Source organism: Pagrus major, chromosome 7, assembly GCF_040436345.1.
Source record: "Pagrus major chromosome 7, Pma_NU_1.0".
NCBI lineage: Eukaryota > Metazoa > Chordata > Actinopteri > Spariformes > Sparidae > Pagrus > Pagrus major.
Window position 1 is genome coordinate 18942213 of NC_133221.1, and position 26149 is coordinate 18968361.

Here is a 26149-nt window from a genome sequence, read left to right on the forward strand (position 1 = left end):
GAGTTACGGTTGTTGTTTCTTTTTTGGCAACTGAAACCAGCGCTACAGCTTGGCCGGAGCCAGACCGCACCAACACAACACAGAACAGAAAGCTAAAGGATTAAATCAAGACAAAGCAATGTCTTCACTAAGCAGCATGTCCCCGGAGGAAATTAGCGAGCTGCTCGATGAGTACGGGATAAAGCACGGGCCTATAGTCGGTGAGTGGTCTGACTCGACGGTCACTTTGCGCCCGTTTTTGAATCATCGCTCACGGCAGCTAACTTCACAGGCCTCCCCCGCCTGTGTGGAGTTAACAAGTTTACTGGTGCTAATGGTTGAATTTCTAAGGTTTTATTTGTTTGTGTTCATTGTTTCTCACATTTACGTTGTGTGTGACTGTTTTTGTACCGAGGCTCCACCAGAAGTCTGTATGAGAGGAAGCTGAAAGAGGCCATGGCCAAAGATAAGAAGGAGAGAAGAGCGAAACCATCGCCTGACAAGACTTACTACAGAGAAGAGGGTCAGTGTCATTTCTACTCCTGTCTTTTATCAACAGTGAACAATAACACTTGACTTTGACAGATGCAAGCACAGTCCGTGTAATCAAGTGTGCCAGAACTTAAATTATACATTTTATAATCTCACAGTACTCAGAGTTTACAGTTACAAGTGGTTCACTTAAAATGTGTTTCCACAGGGTGGTTAATACTCCCAGTTTCAAGGAAAGGCATCTTATTATAGAAAATCTGTTCAGTGTCCTTTTAAAGGCATAGATGACATTTACCACTATTGAAATGACCTCATCACCCTTTGAAAGCATAATCAGTTTGAAATCTGCTAAAAAAGGATTCCCTCATTACATTAAATGTTTATTTCTCATCTGAGCCCTTATGTCCCCACCGCTTTTCAACACAAAGTGACATCCTTGAGGAAAAGTATTTAAAAATCTATATTTAATAACTGCAATATTTAGCTAGTAGTCTCAGAGGATTGTTACAAACAAATTATTAAGTTATATGAATTATATTTATCAATACATAAAAACCCAGCAAAACAAATGTAGCATGACCTGCCACACACTACAGCATTTATGGCCAAAGCTAATTTGCAATGCCCGTTCATAGATGGGCCTTTTAAAATACATAAAACTCAACAAATAAGTAAAGTACAGTACAAACATAAAGTGTAATAAAACACTTGTCTGTTGCCATATTAAGAATGAATGTGAGAAACATTGTAAAAGTAATGTTCGCTTAACTTAACATTTAGCCTTTTGTTTGTGTTTTCATTTCAGAGGATGAGGTCACATATGTTTACAGAACACCTGTAAGTATTGTTCATACTGTTTGTTGCGTTTTGTGCTTTTTTGAATTTGTTATTATTTAAATTAGTTTCTGTGAGTAAACATGCCTAGAGCATTCATGTTATGGGGGGTAGATGCATGTCAGTCTTGTGGCATTTTGTATGAACTACTAATAATATGATGAATGAAATGTGATTTAATTCTGATGTGTTCTCTAATCTGAGTGCAAATGTAAATTAAATGCAGCCGCAGTAAAAGCCACTGGGTATAATAGGTATGAAATGTTCATATCAGCAATGTTTTAAGTTTTACTGTTTATTATCTCTGCTTCACATTTTGCAGGTGAGGAGTGATGGTGCTGGAGACAGGTCGGTTCTCTTATAAATACTTTATCAACTCCAAACATTCACTGCCTTTCTTCTATTTCAGTAAATCAAATAACCAAGCATAAATATAGTAATGACTTTTTTCTTGTCTATCTAGTGGAACTTACATGAGGTCAAGACCAGACTGGTCTGAGAGGGAATATGATCAACAGTAAGTCTTAATTTTACAAGTCTTTGCACTAGTTGTTGGTGATGAGTAAATCAGAACCATCTCACGTGTCCTGTTTCATCTCTCTCTCTACAGGACGTCCTACTCAAGCTACTCGAGCTCAAAGCCTGAATACAGAGGAAGAGATTTGGTTGATGAGTAAGTGTATTTATACAAGGTCAAAAAAAAGAACTAGACAGAAGACTCAAAGATGGCACCTATTTAATCCAATGAGAACTACTCATCTAGCACATTAACATGTTTTATGATTAATTTCTGTTTCGTTTGTTTACCTGTTTATTAATTCCCTGATATGCCTATATGTTATGGTATTGACAACAGTTTGGTGACAAAAAATACTGGTCACAACAAGTAATTTTGAGATTTCAAATCATGCACTGTAACATAATTCCTCTTACTTCCTTTCCAGGCCCTACATGTACGACACGCCCACCACTTACAAAAACTCTTTGAGATCAGCTCCCATGAAGTCCGGTCAAGATGCTCCGAAAACTCCCAAGTCGTCTCGCCTCATCCCACTGTGGGTTCAGTTCGTGTTCTTCCTGGCTGTGGCCGCCTTCCTCTACATTGTTTTTACCAATATGGAGACAAATGAATCCTTCAAAGGAATCAATTGATCCTTTTACTTTTGTGGTCAGTTTATATGGGTTTACACTATCCTTTGTTATGCATTTTAATTCAAGGAATGTATTTTGGTTAATGCCTTTATTTAAGACATTGCTAAAATTGTGGTTGATGCAATATGTGTGTGATTTATAATTGTGTTTTTTTGCTTGCCTTTGCTTATATGTAAAATACACAAATGTCAAAGTTTTAGTCCTGCTAGGATAGATGATGCCGCTTTAAAAAGGAAGACTCGCTCAATTATACACAGATTTTCACATCAATGCAAATTTTTGTTGAGACGTAATAAAACAAAAATGTAAATTTGAGAAACCATTAGGTATTTATTTTTTCACCAGATTTTATTTTCTAAAAATTGTCTCAAAAAAAGAAACAGTCTGGCTAACGGTGCAGTGTGTATTGATCGATCTGTATCAAAAGGTACGGCAACAGATACATTTAGCTTCCCAAAGTTTTAATTTGTCAATGTTAAAGTACCTGGTAAAAAGCTTGTCTATTGTCTGTCTATGATTTCATCTGTTTTGTTAATATGAAGATCGCCAAATATTTGAAGTTTGTATAACCTTGGAGTACAACAATGCTTCCTTTTTTCAGTTATCAGAAATAATTTAAAGTACAGTTGGGATGGTTTTCAGACCAGCTGTAATACAAGTGCCTCAGTGTTTTTTAGGCATAATTTGGATAAAATTGTTCATGTTCTTTCAGTGTTTAATAAGAAGTTGGGGGAACGTTTTATCTTGGGGTAAAAATCTAAAATTGCACTGTTTATACAAGCTGTAATTCCATGTTTATGCTTTGTTTCAGTAAAGTCAAATCAGAGATATCACTTTTTTTACAACATTAATCCAACTTTTACATCCTGTAGAGTTTGTTTTGTATTGATGTTTCATGAATCAGATTATAAAAGAATTTGAAAATGTAAACATTTGAAGCTTTGTGTAATTTATTCAAGTGCAAGATTTTAAATGTTTAAATAATTGAGGGTATAAAAACAAATGAACCACGTTATGCATTTTCTTAACAGCTTTTTCCCTTTATGTAGTTTGATCTAATGCTATAAATCAACCTCAGTACATGCAGTAATATTTGTCAAACAAAACTGACTGAGCCCAGGAGCTCCAACAACAGCAGCATTTTAATCAACTACAGCTTATATTTACACACGTTTAAGTGCAATAATGTACATGTTGTTAATGACATAAGATGCATAGTAGTGTTAGACTTAAAATACAAAAAAAACATCTAATCCTTTAAGGATCATTGATCTGTTGAAGCAAGTACATAATAAGCTAGATCGGCCTGTGGTAATAAATAGAAAACAATATATTTGAACTGCATGTATGTACACGGAGACCTGAGGAACCCATGTCACAGTTTCCCCAGTTTAGCTTTGTTTTCACTCCATACATGTGGGCTCATGGCAGGAGCCAAGAAATCTGCAGTCTAGCTTGAACCAGTACTTTGAACTGGAAAAAGCTTTTTAGTGTCTGTCAGTCTTCTGTGGCCGTTACCTTACATCTCACCATAATACAAGGCTTAAAAGCCAAACTGTAAAACTGCCTTATCCAGACTGGACTGAACTGGGTCCAGGTGGAGCCTTCTCCGACCGAGCCATTTGGTTCTGTGTTACATCCTCTGCAGAGTGATTCCATGATGGACACAGCGAGAGCCCTCTACATGTTTGAGGAAGAAGAAAAAAAATGCTTCACTTCAGCTGCACAGTTGAAGAATAAATAAATAATATATTACAGTGCCTATCATGTTTTATTCTTTCACAGCATTAAATCCAAGTAGATTTAATGTGGCTTTTTTTGACCCAGATTAACAGAAATAATACCCTTTAGTCTACAAAATAATCTAGTAATCTCTAGTACATGTTTGGGTACATATTCATCACCTCTAATAGGACACATTAGTTAAGTGAAAATGAACTATGCGTAGTCAAGGAGGTTCTGTCGGTTGTAGTATAAATACAACTGTATCTAGAAGGAGAAGAAGAAGTCAACAAAAAGGCTGAAAGGCACAAAGAAAGCACAAGAAAATATAAAATGATATAATAGGCCTTAAAATGATTAAGTAGTCTTAAATGTGAATTTGTGAGGTCTTCATCTCATTATGCACTTAGCTGTTGTAGCAAAATGTAGATGGACCTAACTCACTCTAGTCTCGCATAGCCAGACCTCTCCATCTCCACAGTACTGTGTCGGCACTGGAGAAAGGTCTGGCTGCACCAATCCTCATTTTGGTATGAGGGGAGAAAGACTCTGGCTTGTTTGCATGTCTTTAAACAAATCACAATCGTTTCAAGTGGTACTTAACTCAGGATACAGCGACGGTGCCAATGCAAAACAGTGTCAGGGGATACTTGGTTTGCATGTGGGGAGGTGAGCCCTGGCATTAAAATGTCTCAATCATCTCGAAAGAAAAAAGTAACAACTGCTAGCTTGTTTACATTTGTGCAGTTTGCAAGCAGGTTATTTGAGAGTAACTTGCCTTGCTAGCTTGGAGGTTGTTGTTGTTTGGAGGTTGTTGTATGTATCAAAGGGGATTATGAAAACAATACATGCAGCTGGCAGAAGGAGGAGGGGAAACAGGCGCCCGATGAAAGGCTTCATACCAAGTCTTCATAAAAATAAAATATCTAGAAAAGCTCTTTAAAAGCATTACATTTTAGTTTCTGATACCTGACCAGACATCCTGTTATAAGTGCTGTATGTGTAAGAATAATGACCTTCATTACCTTAGTTATCCGTTTCCTTCAGACCCAGTCATAGCTTGTTAATTGATAAGGCAACATAAGTGTTGTCCACACCTGTAGACAGAAGCACATCTATTATTCTGGGTACACATACAGGTTGTTTTCTCAAAACACTTCTGGTGGAAAGAAAAAACGTACAGGTTCTGGTCTCTCGCTCCAGTTCAGTGGGCTTCTTCTCCTTGTTACACAGTACCTTGGCTACAATAATTATAACGATGACAGCTACGACAAATGTCAGGCCAGACACAAGCCAGCTGATCACCATTGGACTCAGTAATGGATCTGGATCTGAGGGGGAGAGGAGTTATCTGTTAGTTACATACAGGATGGCGTTTCATAGATGGAAAATGTATCTATTGTCTGTCTCTATAATATTGTTTCACCTCTGATGGCTATAGGCAGGGGCTGGCTTTCTCTGGAGACAAAGGTGCGTCCACCCAGCTGGACCCGATACAGGCAGTAGTAGTAGCCCTCATTGGAGCTCTGGGCGTTGGGGAAGGTGAAAGTGACGGACGGGGCGAGGGCAGGCAGGGACTGACGCACTGTGCCGTTGGAGCGGATCAGACGCAGCTGGAAGGAGCCCCCAGGGTACTGCTGCGGGGTGGAGCAGGTGATGTTAAAACTGTGGCCTTTAAGGACGGAACCAGCCGGGGCCTCAGTGGACGTGTTGTACCAGTGCTGGGGAGTCAGGAGCTCCACTGTGATCAAAGAGGAATTAGATAGGTTATTATACATTAGGTGAATTTATCCTCTGATACATTACAGAGTTTTGGAAAACCTCTCTTGAAAATATGTGGTTTTAGTGTGCCTGAGCCATAAACTACAATTTTCCCTCTAACCATTAATCTATTTATTTATTTTTTTACAAAGTATTCTACAATAAAATGGGCTTTGTGGTCAGGCTGACTAGATTTTTCTTTATTAATAAATAAGTCTTCTGGAGCAAATACAGCTGATTAAATATCTACAGAGGAAGCCTTTCAGTTGTGTTTTCAGCCTTCTGTGTCACACACGTTTGGCGCAACAGATCTGTTTCTATTTTAATCAGTCCAGATGTCTACAGACTGTAACGGCTCAGTCTTCACTCCCACTTTACATAGGCAAACATGACCCGAAGTGTGCATTTGTACGCTTTCTATTTTGTCTTCCATTTAACGTGCACAACTACAGTGATGGTGTTACAGTGATCTTTGTCCACCATTTTGTACGCTGATGAAGACTTTCAAGGTCAAAATTGGTCAGTCCTGTTTTGAATAAAGGCTTTTAAACCTAACTCAAGTATTTTTGTTCCTGCTCCACGCATGAGTGCCCCAAGTTTGTTCACGTGCTGACTCTCTTCTTCAAGAGCACCTGCGTTTTTCTTGAGTTTGATAATATAAAGACAGTCCTTGAGCACCACTTCCCTTTTTTTTTTTATTACACAGTGATAGTGTGCTGAGCCTTGACTGCTGCTAAAGCACAGGTGACATTCACACAATCATGAATGCTTCATGCATAGAGACAAAGTTCCCGTGAGGTGCACTGGGCTTTGAAGCCAATTTGGCAAACTGTGTAATTGCGATATCTTATGACGCACACTGGCTCAAAGACTTTTCCTTATAAACTTATATTGAGCAATAAGTGGCAGCAACTGTGAGCATCACAACCCCCACTAAATGACTCATTTTACAATCAGAATTTGATCTAATATTACTGATAACATTTGGAAAGGCTAGAAAAGCCGCACAATTAAACCATTGTATCACTATTCTTGTTATCACAGGGCTAAACTGTAGTCAGCAGGCCTGGCCAGTGGAAGTCTCTGACGTGCATGCTCTATAGGCCCTACAATATGGAAGTTATGTAGAACATCAGGTTAATGTTATACCTGGGCAGTCAAACTGGTTTGGCTCTATGCGCCAATAAGCAACTTTTATGTGAATGAATGAGGCTTTGCAACTGATGCTGTATCCAATTTCTTCTTAAAACATTCATGATAAAGAGACAGTGTAAGGTGTCATCTTAGGTGTAACTGCGACAGTTCAGACAAGCTAGTGAACGGACTAATAAATAAAAGAACAATGCAATAATCTTCCATACTCGTCGTCAGAGAAATTAAAATTGGTACACACCCACAAGTTTCAGGCAGATGTTTAATCTGGATTGCACAACAAAACATACCAAAACAATGCGCCATGGGAAGCGTCATTGTTGCAACAGAATAAATTAGGGGTTAGACAATGCAGTTATGACTCACCAACAGTAATGTTGATGGAGTCACTGGGTGGAGAGCTGAGCAGCTCAGCAGGAAAACCGCCCTTGATCCTGTACCGACAACTATAGCTGCCCTGGTGGGACGCCTCAATGTCAGTCAGCGTCAGCTCCACTCTGGTCTGGGTCTGGTCCGCCCTCTGTGTAACCAGTGGCGTGGACACTCCGTGCTTGTACAGGTGGAAGTCACTGAGGTGATGACCCAGCAGGACGCTGCAGCTGAAGCGAACAGCTTCGCCGGGAGTGAACACAGTGTGAGGCGACAGCAGGGTGAGGGTGGGCGTTAAAAGGGTACCTGTGAGTAAAGAAAGGATAATCATGAAATGTGAATGATCCAGTGAACCATATACTTGTGTCCGCGTTATCCAAATGAACTCATCGCTTACTTGAGTATCCTGAAAATAAAAAACAGTATGTCTTACTAATCCATAACAAGAATAGCCTCTATGAAACAACCCAGCAGAAGTCCTTGGTAGATGAAATGCCTCACCAGAGATTAGTCTCACCTGAGCATTTCACCCCTGCATCATTCTCATGGGTGCAGTGGGAGTTACTGTGAAGGACAACAGCACAGCGTGTCAAACTGGACTCGTGTCCGGAGCATTGAACATGCCGCAACCAGATCTCTCCTTTGCCTGCACCGAATACTGCACCACGAAGGGCAGTTTCGGCTAAGCCGCAGCCCAGCTCCAGGCACACCACGTCAGCCTCCCGGAGGTCCCAGCCATGGTCGCAAACAGTCCCCCACTGGTCGTGGCGGAGCACCTCAACTCTGCCAGAGCACTTATTCTCCCCATCCACTAGTCTGACTCCACCTGTGGATCAGAGACAAAATTACTCAGAGACAGAAAGTGCAGGGACGGCTGAGGATGCAGCAGGTTTGTTTCAATGCCAGTCTTACCAAAAGCAGCAACTCCATCCCACAGAACACCTGACAGGCCTGTGAGGAATTACAAACATGGAATTATTATAAATACAGATTCAAATCCATCAAAATGAACAGGTATTACAATCAGCTGCTTATTTATTAGGTACACCGAAGACTAGCCAAATGAATGCAGTCTAATACACCAGTCCTGCAGTTTTGGTTGAAACTAGGGATTCACGTTATGGATCTCAGCCGATACTAAAACTAATAATTTCCTGCTTCTCATGGCCGATACTGATAACAGATAAGTTCACATTTTTGTATTTTAAAAATAAGTTCATACTCTGTTGTTTATGCAAACCAAATGGTAGGACGTTGTTGTAGGCTAAGATGTAGTGAGCAACGATGGATCATTTGTGTTAAAACTCAGACTCCCTCCTCTCTGAACATTTGTGGATAATGTGTTGAAGAATGACATGTTTGTCTCTCTAGTCTTCTCTGTTTATTGGTGGACTTTCAAGGTGCATATCACCACTAAATTGGAGTGTGTAGATGCTGAGCTTGTGAAGTCAACAGTCCAATATATATCCAATAATAACAATTTCCCAATATCAGAATATCCCATAACTGAATAAACAAGCTGTTCTCAGAAGAAAATAAGGTCCCCAGAACACTGAAGCTAGAAAGGTGGCAGGGTCCGCCAAATATAAACAAAGTAAAACAGCATGAAATTGTGTTGTCCTTTAAGGCCAGTTTGTTTATTCAGTTTATTCAATCATAAAAACAAAGAGAGTTTGTGTATTTAGTGTATTTAGGCATTAAAAAAAAAATCTTTCTAAAAACTACATAATGCACCTTTAAAATATCAAATACATTTTAATCAATAGCTCTCTAAAACAAACACAGAACATTATAACCTTTATGAAAGCAGTATTACAGGGCTGTTGTATTAGTCTGTTGTTATTTAGCCAGGTGAACCCACTACAGTGGCAGCTGAGTGGTATTGTTATGTATATACAAAGGTAATATACGAGCTAAGTTGTTGCATAATTAACTTTACAAGCGAACATCTCGGAAGTCCGAAAAACGCAGCAGCCGACCGACGCAGCAGTGCCAGTGCAGCTTCAATCATTTCTGGTTAAGTTATCCCGTTGCATAATAGCATGAACCATAAGCTACTTCGCTGGTCCTGCCTCAAAGCTAGTTAGCGGGCAAACGAGCTTAGCTCCCCGTTAATAGCAGCCTGGACTCACCTGTTAAAAGGATATGGAGGAATCTCAGCATCGTTCCCCCTCACCTTCCATCAGACGGCCGGGTGCGAAGGACGCCCGTTGTCGTGGTGATGACGCTGACAGCCGATAAAGCTAACGGCAGCACAAGACATTAGCTAGCTTGTGTGCTACAAAGGCTCGGCTAACTAAAGGAACAGCTAGCAGCTAAGCTAGGCAACTTTGACAAGACTGAAACTTACAGCGCGGGTGTGACGTCGCGTCGGTTAAAGACATTGTCCAAAGCTGAGCAGCGCTAGCGTTAATGCACGGATGAATGAGAGACAAAGTGAGGCTGCTAAGGAGTCCTGGTGTCTGTCACAATGTCCATGAGGGTGGTCGGGACAGCGTTTGGGAATGCCGTCAGGCCGCCATACTCACGTCAGTAGTCCGGAGTGTACGCCGGCACTGAGCCGTTCTCCCTGCGGCAGACAGAGGTCACCACCAGCCGCAGAGCCGCGTTTAAGCCCATTATGGAGGGTCAGTGCTCGGGACAGGGGCGTAGCTACAACTCCTGGGTCCTACAGTCACTGGGTACTGGACAGTCCACCAACTGTGTGTTGTCCTTTAAGGCCAGTTTGTTTATTCAGTTTATTCAGTCGTGAAAGCGGAGAGTTTGTTTGTTTCGTTTGTTTAGGCATAAAATAAAATTAACAGTCAATGGAGATCTTTCTCTTCTGATTTAAATTTCTTCCTTGAATATACATAGTGCTCCTTTAAAGTTAGAGAAACAAAGCTGAAAAGCTAAAGAACTAATTCAAACATTTCACAAAATTAAATTCAAATACTACCATTGTCAATTTCCTCCACTAGGGGCCACCACAGGATATTGTAGCAAGCTCGTTATCTAATGTATTACACTTTGATTACCAGGATATGCTGATCACAACTGCAAATATGGAGCCAGTTAGTATTGAACCACAACAATAACTGTATAGAGCACCACTTGTTTAACCGATGGATAATAAATCATTCACTAATGCTTAAAGATCAATAATATTTTCAAGTCTATCTTAAAACAATCATATTTCATATGTACATTAAAAGCATATCTTGTCACTTCCTCATGTACAAACCAGCAACAAAGTCATCATTAATCATTAATTATGCAACAAAATAATTCTGTTAACATTTATATTTATAGTATACTTTAAATTTGGCATAAAATGTTTTTTTAATATGTAAATCAGGGCCATAAAGGCCTGCATACATAGTATACAATACATAGTTACAGCTTTATTGATACCAAAACCCCACTTTGTTACTATCCCTGTTCCGTGGATCATAAAGGAAACACTTCCGTGGAAGCACACACAGGGAATTTCCTACTAAAAAGACAGATAGATTGCTGTAATAACATTTTATCAATGTCTTTATCAACATTTGTAGCTGAGGAATGATGACATATTAAAACATTTAGGCCTAGTAGGCCAACCCTTTCTAAGGAAGAGAAACAATTCATTCTTTTTAAATGCTTATAACTTGTCTATAAAGCATTGGTAAATGATTTTATAAGCCCCAATAAAACAAGTAATTACTATTTTTATAGAGGGTGACGTGTTACAGCCTGTTGTAGGCTTTACATTTTGCAGTGCCGCAGCTCCGTCGCTATTGTAGACGCAAATACCCTCACCATTCACAGACTTACCACCCACACGATTCTCCTGCTGCACTCCTCCCACTGAGACCCATTACATCATGTTCTTGGAAGCTGGAGAGGGAAATGTGGATGAATCAACTAAAACCACAACAGAAAGAACACATTTTTGCTGATTCAGTTCTGAGTTATCAAGTAACCACTTCCCAGGGATATTATTTTCCTGTCATAGATGACTAGACTTTCCTGTGGTCCAGGGTGTTCTTCTTGAATTGAAAGGAAATGCGGTTGCATTTAAAGTTCCTCATTTTTGTCCATGATGACTCGTGGTTTATCATGGACATAAATGAGTAACTTTTAAAAGCTGCCAGGGCAGTGGGAAAACAGTCTGTCACTTTTGGTTGAGACCGTACTGTTCTGTTCTAGTTAAAGAGCACTGCATGTGTACTGCTATTGCCTGTAATTGTGCCTTGTGTGTCTAATTGCTCTTATTTTATACAGTTTCTATAGTTCTAAGTCTCTATATTTATCTATCTGTACTTATTTTATCTCTTTTCTTTAAATGAATTCAGCAAAATACAGATATAGCCTGAAAACCTGCTTCAAAAACTGAGAAAATGTTTTTTTCCATGCCAGCCAGAGGCTTGGAATAGCCAAATTGTAGTCTAAACCTCAATCCAATCCACAATTCGTCATAAGACTGGAAAAACTGTCGACTCGCAGTCCACATGGCTGTGGTCAGTTTTACAAGAACAGGCACAAATTGCAGTGTCTACATGTGAAACTGATACAAACCTAGACTGTAGAGCCACCAAATGTGCCTGTATAATTAAAAACTGACTAAAAGAGTGATGACTTAAGTTCATGTCTGTACGTAATTTAGGCCAATATGTACACATTTCCTTTCACTTCACGGTGATCATGGCTGAGTATTTCTGTGATTCCATGCTGAAAAAGTCAAAGGGTTAAATATGTTTTATAGGCATCTGTGGAGACAACTGTGGAAGACCTGTTTCCAGATTTGTGTGACTGTAAGTGAAGCAGGTATTACTGAAAAAAGTAACAGTCTCAGCAACTTAAAGCACCTGGAAGAAAACAATAAGAAAACACCTGATGTTCAGTCGCACAGAAATACGTCATTATTAAATTAATTCATTGGAATATTTGCCAGGAAATCCTTCATATCCTTTGATTTGTCAGTTATTGAGCCATTTTCCAGTGCAACGACCTCGTGTTTACACACCAGTAAAGGTAAATTCTTCTTTTAGTAGAATCATCTTTTATAGTGTTCACGTCCACCACCAACTGATGTCATTTCTTGATGCATTTTATTGAGCCACTGGTCAAATAAGCATCCGAGTTCTCATTATATTGTAAAAGGTGACAGTCTTTTTCACAAAGGAAACATACAGATAAGCCTGTAATCATTATTTTTAATAATATATATATATATATATATATATATATATATATATATATATATATATATATATATATATATATATATATATATATATATTTTAATGAAAATATGATAAATCTCTCTGTAATTCAAATCTTCAAAACCAGCACATTGTGAAACAGAAATCTCAAAATGATCCGTGTGGTCATTACATTGCAAGGAACAGCACTAACCCATCATTATCTAAATGAGTCAACCTGCACAGTCATCTGTGTGTTGGTACATTTACCACTGATAAAAGAAAACAAACACCGTCATAAAATAACAAAACAGAAAATAACTTAACACAAGTCCTCCAAGAAGATGACCTTTTTCACAGATTTTGGAGTTTAATAAAAGTACCACTGCTTCTTGAGTTATTGTGATAAACTCCTAACGACAAGCTTTAAATAAAATAATGTGTTTAGCTCTTTGGATAACAGTAAAACCTGCTTCAGTTCCACGATACAGTCTCTGTGGCACCACATTAAGTGAATGTATGTGCTACATTTTCAAAAGTCTTTTGCCCAGTGTGTCCTGGGTCTTCTGTGGTGTCCATCGTTTGCCAGGAAAATCCTGACTTTGAAGCATTTCTTTACTTGGAGTCTCCCAGCAGATGGACAATGAGTTCATATGTGGAGAGGACGATGGCTGTGTTAGGGATTTGTCTAATTAGCTGTGGAATGAGTCCTCTATAAAAAGCTGCATAGCCTTCTTCCACTGCTATTAACCTCCCTGTCTGGAAGAAATACTTGTACTTGCTGCCCTCCTCGCGCAGCCTCGTCCGAATGACCTCTGTGGAGAAAAGACAAGAAGAAAAAAAGGATTACTCATTTAAATAAATACTTCTCCCTGACAGAAGGTTGTTTTGTTGCAAGAGACAAACAAATAGAAAAGTGTTTACCGTGTGGGTAGGCTATGCAGGACGCACAGCCCTTTGAAACAGCAGCTGCCAACATCAGACTCAGGAAGTCCGAAGCTCTTTTTTTCTCATTTTCACCATTCAGGGAGTTGAACTGGTTCTTGGCGAGGTTTTTCTTCAGTGTCTCGTAGATGAGGAAGCAGATCATGGTCTCCGAGATCCCAGCATAAGATGCAGTCAGGCCTCTGTAGAAGCCTCGAACCCCTTCCATTCTGTAAACGTAGCGAGCACACTGCAGTGCATTCATCTTCTTCTCTCCTCGGGCTCTGAAAGGTCAAACAAGTGGGGCTCATTAGTCACAAAATCACACTTGTTTAATACACATTTTAAGAAAAGGTACAGTTTTCACCAGGCGTCTAGCATTTCTTCCCTTATAAATGATCAAAATTGGAACCTGTTCATTTTCTGTTTATTGTCTAAGCGATAGTGAACGGTCATTCCTGTAAGGAACCACGTAAAATCCTACAATTTCCTTATTGGGCTGGATGATTAACTAGTATCTTTTTCCTTCTCATTTGTAAAGCCAACATTTTGTGCTGCTGCAGGATATGTGTTCTTCAAACGCCGGGGTAGAAAGACTTGTTCCTGTGACCCCACATGATACTACTGCTCTGTACTCGCTAATGTAAATATAGACTCTTCTTTCGTGCGCGGGACACTGCGTCAGCACTGTGTATTTATGGCGCCAGGTCACACGCTCAGTCTCACGCACTGCATAACCCAAGGACAGTGCTGTGAAGGGGGCCTTAGTTAAAAGGTCATATTATACGGTGTACATTCTCACCTGCCCTAAACGTCCCTAAAATAAGTCAGATTGTTTTACACATATCTTAAGGCATATCTTTTGCACTAGGATTAGAAAAAACAACAACTTTATTTTATTATTTTCCTGTTTGAGACATTTCTGAGCATTGACCTTTGGGCAGTGGGTGTGTAGCCCTGAGCCAATAACGTATCAGTGCTGAGGGCAGGAGGAGGGGCCAACTTTGACTTAACAAATCCTACTCATCCTATGGTCAGTTCTGCGCTAAAAAATCTAAGTACACAGAAGGCAAGTGAAATTACGAGTGTACATACTTTCTCTCCAGCTGCATCCTGGTCTTGACCATCCAGATGGGGTTCATCAGAGAGTTAGTAACGAAAGCTGAGGAGGCACATTCAGTTTTACACTTTAGAGTGACATAAGATCCATTTCATCCCCTCAATGTAACTCATACCACATTTTAGATTAAAGTGTTTTTGCACTCAAATTTACTGACAGGAATTACAGCAGGATCACACAGCATAAACATCTGAAAAATACTTCTACTTCATACGTAATGAATATGATCTTCATGAAGAATTTAATGTTCATTTTATAGACTTCAAAAAAGGTTCATGTTGGCATTGTGTTATTTCATCCACAGGTTAGACAGAACATCTAATCATAAGAAATCATATTTTTTCAGGGCACTTGATTGATTGCTCACCTGCAACACCAGCAGAGGACATGTGCACCAGTCCACTATTAGGGACAAACAGCCCATTGAACATCTCTTTGGATTTCGAGTATGCAGCAAAGTAAATGGCTCTGAAACACAGAGAACAGACTGGTGAGAACTCTACAGAGGCAGGTGTAAAGATTATGACACAAAGTGCATAAATGGGACTGTGGTTTTATAACAGCTGGGCAATTATGTAAATGATTGCATTTGGACTGGTGTTGCCCTTTGACAGTGTATCCAGAGCAGTCTGTTTCCCCGCTGCCCTGCTCTCTCTACTCGGCTTCTGGAACAAACTGTCACTGCACCAGAATGGGCTGAATAAGCACCACAGATGCCCACAGAGCTGCTCTGAATGTGAGCCGGTCCAAGTTGGCCAGTGAAACGGAGGGGCAGCGGAATTACTGAGCAGAGGACCATGCTGCAGCTACTCATTAACCATGGGGAATATATGCAACCGGTGTCCTTTTTCAGTCTCAAAGTCTACTCAACATTTGGTGGGAAAAGCATTAGTACTGTTCATTTTCCAGTTACACGGAAGAGTTAACTTCCAAGATTATACACCCTGAGGGAACAGGGCAAAGTACTGATCATTTTTTGATACCAAGAATGGAACAAGATGACCGACATAAAATCAAGATAAAACTGAACTTTCATTATGACTTGGTCTAAAGGTTTCACACAAATAAAACAGATCAATTATTACCAAGCTGTTGAAACTCAAACCTCATGAACACAGTTCCTTTATTTGTCTCGTGTTAAAAAAAGGATGAATTAAACACAAATACAGATGTCTGCTCACGTTGACAAATGTTGTGGTCTACACGAACATAAAAGCTGACTCAAAAAACTCTGTAAGGCTAGGGAGATGCGCTAGGAAGTTGTTGCAATGACAACAGCTTCCTGTTTATACAGTGAGTTAATGCCTTCAAGCATTAAAGTGAAAAATATAAATACAGCCTCCTCCAGTGTTAGTAGCCTGAGAAATCATCAGTCTGCTTCACTTTGTGACCGTCTCAGTATGGATTGACCAATTATCTGGCCAATTCTATGCATCAATATCTAGCATTTTCTATGATTATCAGAATGGTTTATTTTGTGTCTGATTGCCAAGAAAATACATGTAAAAATGTGCTGCCTTGGTTCTGTTACAGCAGCCTCTCTCTTTCTCACTTAATGTCCCACCCACAATACCATCTGCCATGAGTATTAGCCTATCAACAGTGAGTAATCTGAATTGGCAAAGCAACTAGTAGCCAAAGTTATCCAATAAATGTAGCGGAGTGAAAAGTACAATACTTGCATGGAGTGGAAATATAAGCAGCAGAAAATGAAAATACTCAAGTACAAATATTTCAAAATTGTACTTAGTTACATTCAATCACTGGTTGTAATTATTTAAAAAAACTGTATTGTGTTACCATTCACATTATTTCAACCGTAACATGACTGTTTTTATTTTACTTCCAAATATTTTATTTATATAGTAGGATTACTTTGACTTCTTACTTTCTTTACTTTGTTAGGATTTCTCCTTGTAATTGTTCTTTCTTTCTTTGTTTTGTCTGACTCAATGTGTTTGTAAATGAGGGCTACCGTGAATGATCTCCAGTATAAACAATGGTTGATTGAATTTTATTTTTTGAGAAAAAGATTTTCATTTTTACAGCTTGTTTATCAGCCCTTAAAAAAGCCCTGACCTCTGCTCTGTTCATTGTTTTTGGATACAGAGACACTTTGTGTGTTATCACTAACCTGTACACCAACAGGCAGGTATCATTAACACAGAGATTGCAACATAGATCCAGGACTTTGTTAAGCATAACTGCTATGGGTAAGGATAATGAGGGGATGGACAACATAGACACAACTGAGCCACTAAAACATGTGCACACTGTTTTCACTGTACCTTGAGGGGGCGACGCCAACGAGGTTCGGCCCCAGGCCACGGAAAAGTGATCTTGGTCCCTCTTTTTCAAGGATTGATCTAAAACAAAATTTAAAACAGCCATTGATTATTTTCAAAAAAAAAACACAAACAAATTTACAGATTTATTCACGTACACCACCATTGTACATGTTTAGCTGGGTCCACATATTTTACACCAAAGGTCTTTGTAGGACGTCCCCAAGTCTATTAGGGTAATGAGTATGGTGTTACACCAGTCTTGTTCACTTGACTTGGTTTTGCATAAGTTGTGTACACTGAGCCAAGGCAGTGCATGACTTGTCACGTCAGCCACATCCCCACAGAGAATTTTAACCCATTCTCCAGATGACAGTCTGGTCTGCCAGGGGCAAAGCAGAGGGGGGAGGGTACAACTGCATTCTGTGTTGGTTTCTGTAATGCACACCTCATCTCTCAAGCAGTCTTCAGGCATTGCACTGCTCTCTCAATGATACCCAACACCTCCTCTAATACAATAATGAGTTTAAAAATACAAGAATGAATGACCTCTTTTCGTGTCAAAGTAGCGTCCAAACTCAACCTTTAAAAAGGGTCCAGAAAAGATTTATTTTAGTTTAAAACCTGTAAATGCAAAGACAGCTCTCAAGCAGCTCTGAAACATCTATCTGTATCAGCCAAAGTAAGTTGCAATACAGGCATAAGACCTTAATTAACAAGGAAATATTGTTCTCCAATGTCAGAACATTCTCCGCAGGCAGTGTAACTGTTTTCCTTTAAAGACACAGCAGACACTAGTCCAGACCAGTCTGCGTCCCCAGTCAGTGTTGCATAACACTTTCTCCTTCCTTTTGGCACACTGAGCCTGCCTGTAGTCTTCCCTCACCTAACCAGAGTCATACACGCTCTGTTTTTACAGACACCAAAACATGTTATGCATATAATAAAGCCTGAAAGAAAAACATGTTATATGTCGTCACAAACAGCTGGTTAAAGTTACTAAATACCAGCAGGATACTGTGAGCTTAATCCTCGCTTTTATGTAAGACAGGATTAGAGGCATTCATTTCAAGACTATGAAGACAAAATGCAAATGAAAGGCTCGCTGGTGTACTTTCAAGGGCTAAAGCACAAGAACTGCGCAGGACTTTATACAACTATTCCTAACAAAAATTGTTGTTTTGACAAATTTGTTTCGTCAACACTTCAATAAAACTCTGTAGGCTGTCATTATGTAAGAACAAAACCCACAAACCGACAGTTATGCCCCTCCCAACAGGGTAGTCTGATAAACTGTGTATCATCTGTGAGGAACATTTTGTTCTTTTGCTTTGCATTAAAAAAATACAGATGCCCTGAGGGACAGCCCACATAAACACACATCTTACCGTAGGACCTGCAGCAGCCCAGGTGTAACAGTCCCCGGTCGGATAACCCCGGTGCCACTTAGGGTGCCGAGCTGGACCTGGAAGACGGGTCTTAGCGTGACGCCAGAGGACTGCAACCGCGTCTTCAACACCTCCAGGGGGCAGGTCACGATGGCTCCCACTGTACCACTACATCTGCAAATTGATCACACAAAAATTAGGATTGTGGGCAAACAGAAAAGGCAACGTCCCACCAAACACATGTTCTTAAAGCTGTAATAGAAGGCTCACTTCTTTGGAGTACTGTGGTTCTATTTTTTGCAAGGTTACTAATATCACCTTTGACTGTGGAGAGGGATTTTTCCATCATAACACAGCTGAGGAGCTACTGGCCAAAGGCTATGAACAATTATGGTCAAAGACCGGTCTTTTGTGCTGTAGTAAAAATAGTTAGGAGTCAACCCAACACATCTGCTGCACAGTTCTGTCCCAGACGCTCTAATTGCACCCCCCCAAAAAAAGATGCACTTTTTCCAATTTTAGCAAAAGCAATTCATAACTTTAGTTCTCACTGGTACATCCTTTATTAGCTGCATCCACTGCCTTGTCCGCTATGAGCTTAAAAGTCTGGAACACTGATTATACTAAGCCTCTGTAGTGTCCCGCGTCTAGAGGACAGAGTCAAACATCTTAGCTGATTTAGCACCCAACCTAATTGTCCGTTCACTGATCATCAGTCACCTACCTCACCTGTTTGTCTGTGAGAGAAGAAAATATACTTGGATGTATTTGAATGAAGTTTTCCAAATTCAATCTGACGGACAATGTTGTAATAATGTGCTTTGGAGTTGTTGTGGCCATGACCACTGATCACTGACACCAGAGATAAGAAACCCAGGGCAATGAGTACAAGAGAGTTGGCCCCTGAAAATTACAGGTATGTTAAGTAATAGTCTAACAAAGGCTGACATACAAGCTCAGCTGGTTTGCTGAGTAACTGGAGAGGTAAACATACACTTCTCCTATAGGGTCATAGCGCATGTTTTGAGACGGTGACCTGTATGTCACGACTCAGAAAGCTAGAGTTAAACTAAAAACTAAGTGATCAACCTACTCCTCATACATCTGACTCAGTTAGCATTTAAAACATCTTAATTTAGAGCTCAATTGATTAACAGAATTGAAATTGAAGACTCATTATGACACTTCAAGGGTAAAATGGCGTCATTTTTAACAAGCCAGTGTTGTTTAGATGTGACCTTTACATCAACTGGGGTTGTTGAGGGCATTCAGCTCGTTATATAACACTACTGCATATTTACAAATGTCTTTTTTTTGTCAGCCAGGTGGTTATTGAGCGTTTGGCATCGCTAGCATGAAGCTACCATTGCTGGCAGGTTACATCGTTAGGCTCAGTGTTATGTAACACCGGGGTCTGCGCCACGGGACACAGCTAACCGCTAACAGTCTCGAGTTCGGTCACACGACATAGGTTCAGTTTTAAGAGTATCATCTCAAACAAAACGATGTCACTGGCAGTATGAATATGACCTTTCAATTAAAGACAATTAGCAGTGATAACTTACTAGCTAACGGCAGCTTTGGGGGTATTAATGGGCGAACTTCCGCACGGATGTAAAGCTACGCTCAGTGCTCATTAAAGATGTTGCCGGGTGGCTCATTGTCCACGACAACGTTAGCTGGGTTATTACTTCAAGACAGAAAAAGTTACGACACGTGTTAGCCATAGTGTTCGCATTGTCATTTCACATCACAGCAAATAAGCTGGCGGAGAAACAGTGAAAGAAACAGATGTCTAGCTAGCTGACTATATTCGGTAAGAAGATGCTGTGCTAATACGAGCTAGCTTGCGTTTGGATATCCGTTAGCATGCGGGCTAGCGGCTCCCGGTGCTAAAGACACGTACGAGTAAATTCTACTGGGTTTCACACAGGCTTTTCAAAAGTACAAGCCCAGTGTCACCCTCTTCGTGTTAAATGAACCTTTAGGCTATTAATAACGTTAATCCAGCTGGCATTAATGTGACTTACCCCCCAGCGAACAGATGCAGCAGCGTGTCTTTCTGTGCCATCCTTCTCTGTTTTCAAACAGCCACCATACTCGGGTTGTGTCTCTGTTAAAACGGAAAGAAAGAGCAGAGCGCCGGTTTTATGATCCCAGTGTGCTGCAGCGTGTCTGTCTCTCTACCAGCTTGTTGGAGCTGTCAGCGGTGGTGTGGGCCGAGCTGCAGGGTGACCTGAAGAGCCGCTCGCATTTACGTCAGTGGGCCGGCCGGGGGTGTTGTCTGTGACGTAGGAACATGTGCTCGCCACCTTGCGTCTTGCCCCTTTTGGTGCTGTTGCACAATTATTACAAGAAACGAAGCTCCAAAAACAACCGGGCAGCAACACTCTGAACTCCTGAGCTGCACCTGACCCTCACCGGCTTCAGTGTGAGATCGAAACTTGGTTTGTAATCCATGCAGCACACATACGTGAGAATATAAAAGCATGAAAGCAATAAAAAAATCACATGCCTAGAGCTACACGTATTGTTTAAAAGCAAAACAAAACAAAAAGTGCCTGCAAGAAAACAAAAGTAAACCAAACACAATATTATTTTTTAAACATTGTGAAGTTGATATTGAAAAAGTACCCAAAAGTCGAACTTGGGTAAAAAATACTACTTTGATACAAGTGAAAGTCATCCATATAAATAGTACTTGAAGTATTTGATATTCTTAAGTATCAAAAGTAATTTTCTGGCAATAATAGTACTTAAAAAAACCGTAAAATTAAATTATACATATATTTACCTGTATGTAGGTATACTAGGTTGACAGATTAACAGCCTGGCTGATTATTTAATTATCCCGATAGGTGTTTTTGTTTCTGATCTGATTGCAAATAGAATAACTACTACTACTATTACTACAAACAATAATAATAATAATAATGAATAATTAAATAAATGGGCTTCTTTGGCTCTGCTGCAGCATGCAATCTACAAAGTTATTCGCAATATAAGTCATCAAATAAATGTAGTGAGTAAAACGTACATTTTTATAAAGTATTTATTTCTTATTTTGAGGTCTGATTGGTCAGTTATCCCTCTGACTGGCTTGTTTTTCAAATGTTGTTGTAAAAACATCCTGCAAAAGTCATCCCTTTCCACAGTTGCACATTTTGATGCATATCTCAGACCATTTATGTAATATTTATGATATTTTGCTGTGATTGTAGCTTCTTGGGATTTCTTCTTCACTGATAAGAAATGGACATTGTGAGATAAAAACAGACAAACTACTTCCTGTTTTTTCATCAGGAAGATCACATAACAAAAAAGACCTTGGTTAGAACAGGAGACCAAATATCACTCCATGACCTATTAACTGAGCCGCAGAGGACATGTGATGTTACACTATGTTCTGTCCAATGGGACCAACCAATGAGGCGTGTCATAAAAGTTGGTATGTAACTCCTGCTGTCACCCTGCGAATATCCAGACTTTGAACCTGCTGAAAGTTTCTCAACAACCTTCACGGCACCTTGTTTGTCTGTATGTCTGAACAATAATGTCTGTGTCATTGTGTCAAAACATCCTCTCCAAACAGCTGAACCTGCTTTTCCTCCTGTCTGAAGCCATTTTCTTGTTGACAGTTTACACTTCATCAAAATATGCCAGAGAACATCTTGTTTTGTTCTTTCACGAAAGAGTTTAATTCATTCCAGTCGGTTTAAACTTTGTTTTTTACTTTGAAGTGGCAGAGTGCGTGTCACTTATTACATAACGAAGTTTGGATCTCTCTGTATGACTTCTTTTGCCAACATGAACGGTCTAATTAAAGCTTTTGCAACTGAACTGACCTCTGAGATGAGTTCAACAAAACAACTGCAAACATTTCTACTATTGTCAGCTGTGGTTAAAAATAACCAAGTGAATTTACTCAAGTGCTGCTCTATTTTAAGTGACTTTACATGAGCATTTATTACATTTCAGCAGGAAATATTGTACTTTTTACTCCATTACATTTATTTACATTATAGCTCTGATCTCAGATTAAGATTTTCCATAAAAACATATGAAAGTTTACAAAATATACTATATTGTTAAAGACTAAACAGTGAAAACAGTGTCTGGTTGGAGTTCTTTGTCACAATTCAGATGTTTGCAGTTTAATCAGGGAAATATTTCCCCTCTAAACTTTTCAAATGGTTTCGTTTAAATAGCCTAACTGAGGCTCAAAGACTTAAATTAAATGTTTTTTAACAAAATAAGCAAATTCTTTAAAAATGAATAAAATTTTATGTAGCAAAACTTTGTTTCTTCTTCTTTCCTGGCCCTTTAATCAACTCATGACACTCGCTACCTCCACCTCGACCAGCTACAACAGTAAATAGCTGCTCACACATTGATGCATCAGTGTGAACCAATGTCGTTAATATTTAACTAAAACTCATACTTGAGTAAAAGTAAAGATATTGTGTTGAAAATATTACTTTGGTAAAAGTGAAAGTCACCCATAAAAATATTACTCAAGTAAAAGTCTCAAAGTATCTGCTATTAAATGTACTTAAGTACCAAAAGCATTTTTTTGGCAATAAACGTACTTAAATATCATAAGTAAAGTAAAAGTCAAATTATACATATATTTTAATTATTGGATCCAGTGAAGTAGAAGAACCTCAAACTTGTACTTAAGTACAGTACTTGAGTAAATGTACTTAGTTACATTACATCCCTGGTAATAACAACTTTGATACTTTAGCTTTTTCTCAAGTTTTAAGTGTTGGACTTGTAATAGAGTATTTCTGCATTGTTGTATTGGTATTGTTTACTGAAGTAAAGGATCTGTATACTCCTTCTACTCAGTTAGTGACACTGGGCTTCATTTTGTGCCCAACCATGCGACTGGATGACCTTCACTGGTCTTAATGTAGGAGTTGGAAATGCTGACACCAAGTGACCAAACATGAAACTCACAGCTGCAGGACGGTTTCTTACAGATCTGCATCTGTGGACGAGAAATTCACACATCCTGTCATGTTTTTGTCTTTCTCTCCATCAGCTGTATTTAGTCTGATTTCCTGTCCCTCTGTTTCACATCTTTTTGTGTTATTCAGCCATTATAGTGTTGTTTTTGTTTTCGCACTGATGCCGTTTTTAGGTTGCAGGTGCAGTTTAGATCCCAGCGGGGTTGTTTGGTCGGAAGTCTCTCTGGGGTTCTTTGAATCAGCTGCTGAACATGACATGTGTGTGTGTGTGTGTGTGTGTGTGTGTGTGTTTGTGTGTGTGTGTGTGTGTGTGTGTGTGCTTGTATATATGTGTACATACGTAAATATAGCTGAAGCTAATCCTGTGCCTTATGTAAAAAGATAAACTGATGCGAGGATTAAAGGGTCTCTGTATCAGTGAAACTGTTACAGTAGTTGGAGACTGATGCAAACAGGCTGAAATCCTCCCTGTGCCCCTCCCAACACTCCCTGCCCCCCTCAGTACTGGCTTCCCTCAGTGTTTGGTTCATGTACACATAAATTCATTTCATTTCAGGAGCATTAAACTTGTTTGCCTTTCCTACAACAGCATTTCAGTCTAAACCTGCTTGTATAATATTCACTCTGCATCCAAATCTTTATGTATTTTTGAAGTAGCAACATTCACTGACATTCATGCTAATTTGAAAGCTTTGAAACAGTTTTTTTTGTCTCCTTGCAACTCAGTGTAACTCACTGCACCATAATATTCCTGCAAGATACAGGCTTTAAAATACTAAGGTGTTGATTAAACTGTGTGCACAATATAACTATATTATAATTGTATCATTTACATAAAAAAATCACTATAAAGACTACAAATACAATAGAGGCAGCAAGCTAAAGGAAGACATATGGTGTGACAGAGTGTTTGTGTTTAGCCAAGTGCTAAATGAGCCACATTTACACATTTAAGACGTCTATAAACAAGTCTTAAAATACAATGATTGCATGTTTTACTCACTTTTGTAGTCTCCCCCTGATTTATAATACATGACATTTCCCAGCAGTCTTAAACTGACTTTCAGAAAAGAAGTAGTTCTTGAAACAACATTAAGAGTGGTGTGCTATCAATGGACAGAGAGTTAGGGGTCATTGAGTTTCTGTTTACCAATATTCTCCATTGACTCTGTATGGTCTAATTAGCCCATTCAGTTCACATTCACTGCCGCCCCAATCCTTTGTCTCAGTTTCTGTACCAAACTGTAATTGGAGACTCATGCAACGGGGGTGGAGGTGGGTCCTCCGTCACCCCCACTGCTGGAAGATTCCTGGTTTACCATGGTTTACACTTTCACTCCTCTCTTCAGGCAACTCTTAATTCTATACTACTTCTAATCTCTAGCTTTGTAATGAACCACACAGAGCTCTCACATCGTCAGAGACAAGGCGGATTTCTCTCCCCAGAGCATTCAGTATTTGTGCTCCACTAACATGAAACCATCTCCCAGAAAACACGAGATCTGCTCCATCTCTCAGTTCTTTCAGATCAAGGCCAATGACTTGGCCCTGCCTTTGATTAATTCAGTTTGATTTAGGACTATTTATTCATATCACTAAACTATATTTTGTACTCTTCCTGATTATTTATTATTTATTATCTTCCATTTCATTTAAATCTAATTTTTCCTATTAGCACATCTTATATTGTCTTAATCCCTTGTATTCCTTCTGTAAAGCACTTTGAATTGCCATTCAATGAGAAGTTAAAAGGCACTGAACATCCACGCAGGTGTTATCAATCATTTTAGCTGATCGGACCTCTGATCAGGTTGAGTGAGATCACCAGTCTCCATGTACTGTTTGAACTGAATGTACTAAACTGGCCTTATCACAGCAGACATGTTGACATGTCACAGCGGGAAATGCACAGGTGTTACTTATATCATTAACAATGGCCCCGTTACACTCAACAAAAATATAAAAGCAACATCTTTGTTTTTGCTCCCATTTATCACACGTTAAGGTAAAAGATTTGAATTATCTTATGCACAAAAAATAATTATTTTTCAAAGCAAAAATATTAAAAGTCCATGTTATTAAGCACTTCTAGTTTGCCAAAAATAATCTATACTGCAATGCCTTATGAATGTTTCCCAAGATAAAACTGCACATTAGAGTGGGCTTTTATTGTGACACACCTGTGCACTGATCATTCCATTTAATCAGCATCTTGATTTGCAACACCTGTCAGGCGGATGAAAAGTCCGCATTTAAAAAATATATAATTGTGCTTTAAATCTGTCAGAAGTCATTTTTTTGTGGTCATAAAAAAAGTCTTGGATCTTTAACTTCAACTTGTGAAAAATGGCAGCAAAAACGAAAGTGTTGCATTTATATTTTTGTTGTGTGTATATTCAAAGTCCCCGTAAGCCAGTAAACAAGCAAGACCAACGCAGGGACCTGGAACCACAGTAGTTAAATGGAATTCAGCCATTATTAATTTAGTTTTTTTTACACTCATCTTTTGCTACTGTGGCACGTCAAAATGTCTTCAGCTTCAAGACTTACAGCAGAGTGAGATGTTACTGAAGCACAATCTGTCGACACACCCACACCGTCCTGAGAAAAGGTCCAATCAAGCAAAATAAGTGAAAACACCTGTAAGTCAACAGTGTACAGAACAGACTTGTCATCTAACATCATATATATTTTACAAAAAACCTGTAGTTTTACATTCTCCCCTTGTAAGTACATAAGTAAACATTTAGCTACTCTAACTGACTCAACCTGAAGTGGTACTTTAACACTCAGTTTTCACAGTAGATTACAGTACAATGAGCAATACACAAAA

General features: G+C 39.3%; 3 protein-coding genes across 3 annotated transcripts; 1 reads left to right on the plus strand and 2 right to left on the minus strand.

Moving 5' to 3' along the window:
* The first annotated feature begins 37 nt into the window (after positions 1 to 37).
* LOC140999907 (uncharacterized) lies at positions 38 to 3387 on the plus strand. Its single transcript, XM_073470476.1, has 7 exons — positions 38 to 200; positions 395 to 502; positions 1277 to 1308; positions 1628 to 1653; positions 1769 to 1822; positions 1916 to 1978; positions 2250 to 3387. Exons 1-7 carry the CDS (start codon positions 119 to 121, stop codon positions 2455 to 2457), a joined length of 573 nt encoding a protein of 190 aa, XP_073326577.1. The 5' UTR covers positions 38 to 118; the 3' UTR covers positions 2458 to 3387.
* A 194-nt stretch (positions 3388 to 3581) lies between these two features.
* LOC140999906 (uncharacterized) lies at positions 3582 to 10018 on the minus strand. Its single transcript, XM_073470475.1, has 8 exons — positions 9594 to 10018; positions 8374 to 8412; positions 7979 to 8287; positions 7459 to 7767; positions 5606 to 5920; positions 5361 to 5510; positions 5205 to 5276; positions 3582 to 4137 (listed from the first exon to the last, which is right to left on the minus strand). Exons 1-7 carry the CDS (start codon positions 9622 to 9624, stop codon positions 5233 to 5235), a joined length of 1197 nt encoding a protein of 398 aa, XP_073326576.1. The 5' UTR covers positions 9625 to 10018; the 3' UTR covers positions 3582 to 4137; positions 5205 to 5232.
* A 2953-nt stretch (positions 10019 to 12971) lies between these two features.
* On the minus strand, positions 12972 to 20556 carry slc25a33 (solute carrier family 25 member 33). The gene is made up of 7 exons (XM_073470624.1): positions 20374 to 20556; positions 18344 to 18517; positions 16959 to 17036; positions 15038 to 15138; positions 14646 to 14712; positions 13551 to 13834; positions 12972 to 13441 (listed from the first exon to the last, which is right to left on the minus strand). Exons 1-7 carry the CDS (start codon positions 20412 to 20414, stop codon positions 13242 to 13244), a joined length of 945 nt encoding a protein of 314 aa, XP_073326725.1. The 5' UTR covers positions 20415 to 20556; the 3' UTR covers positions 12972 to 13241.
* Between the last annotated feature and the right edge of the window lie 5593 nt (positions 20557 to 26149).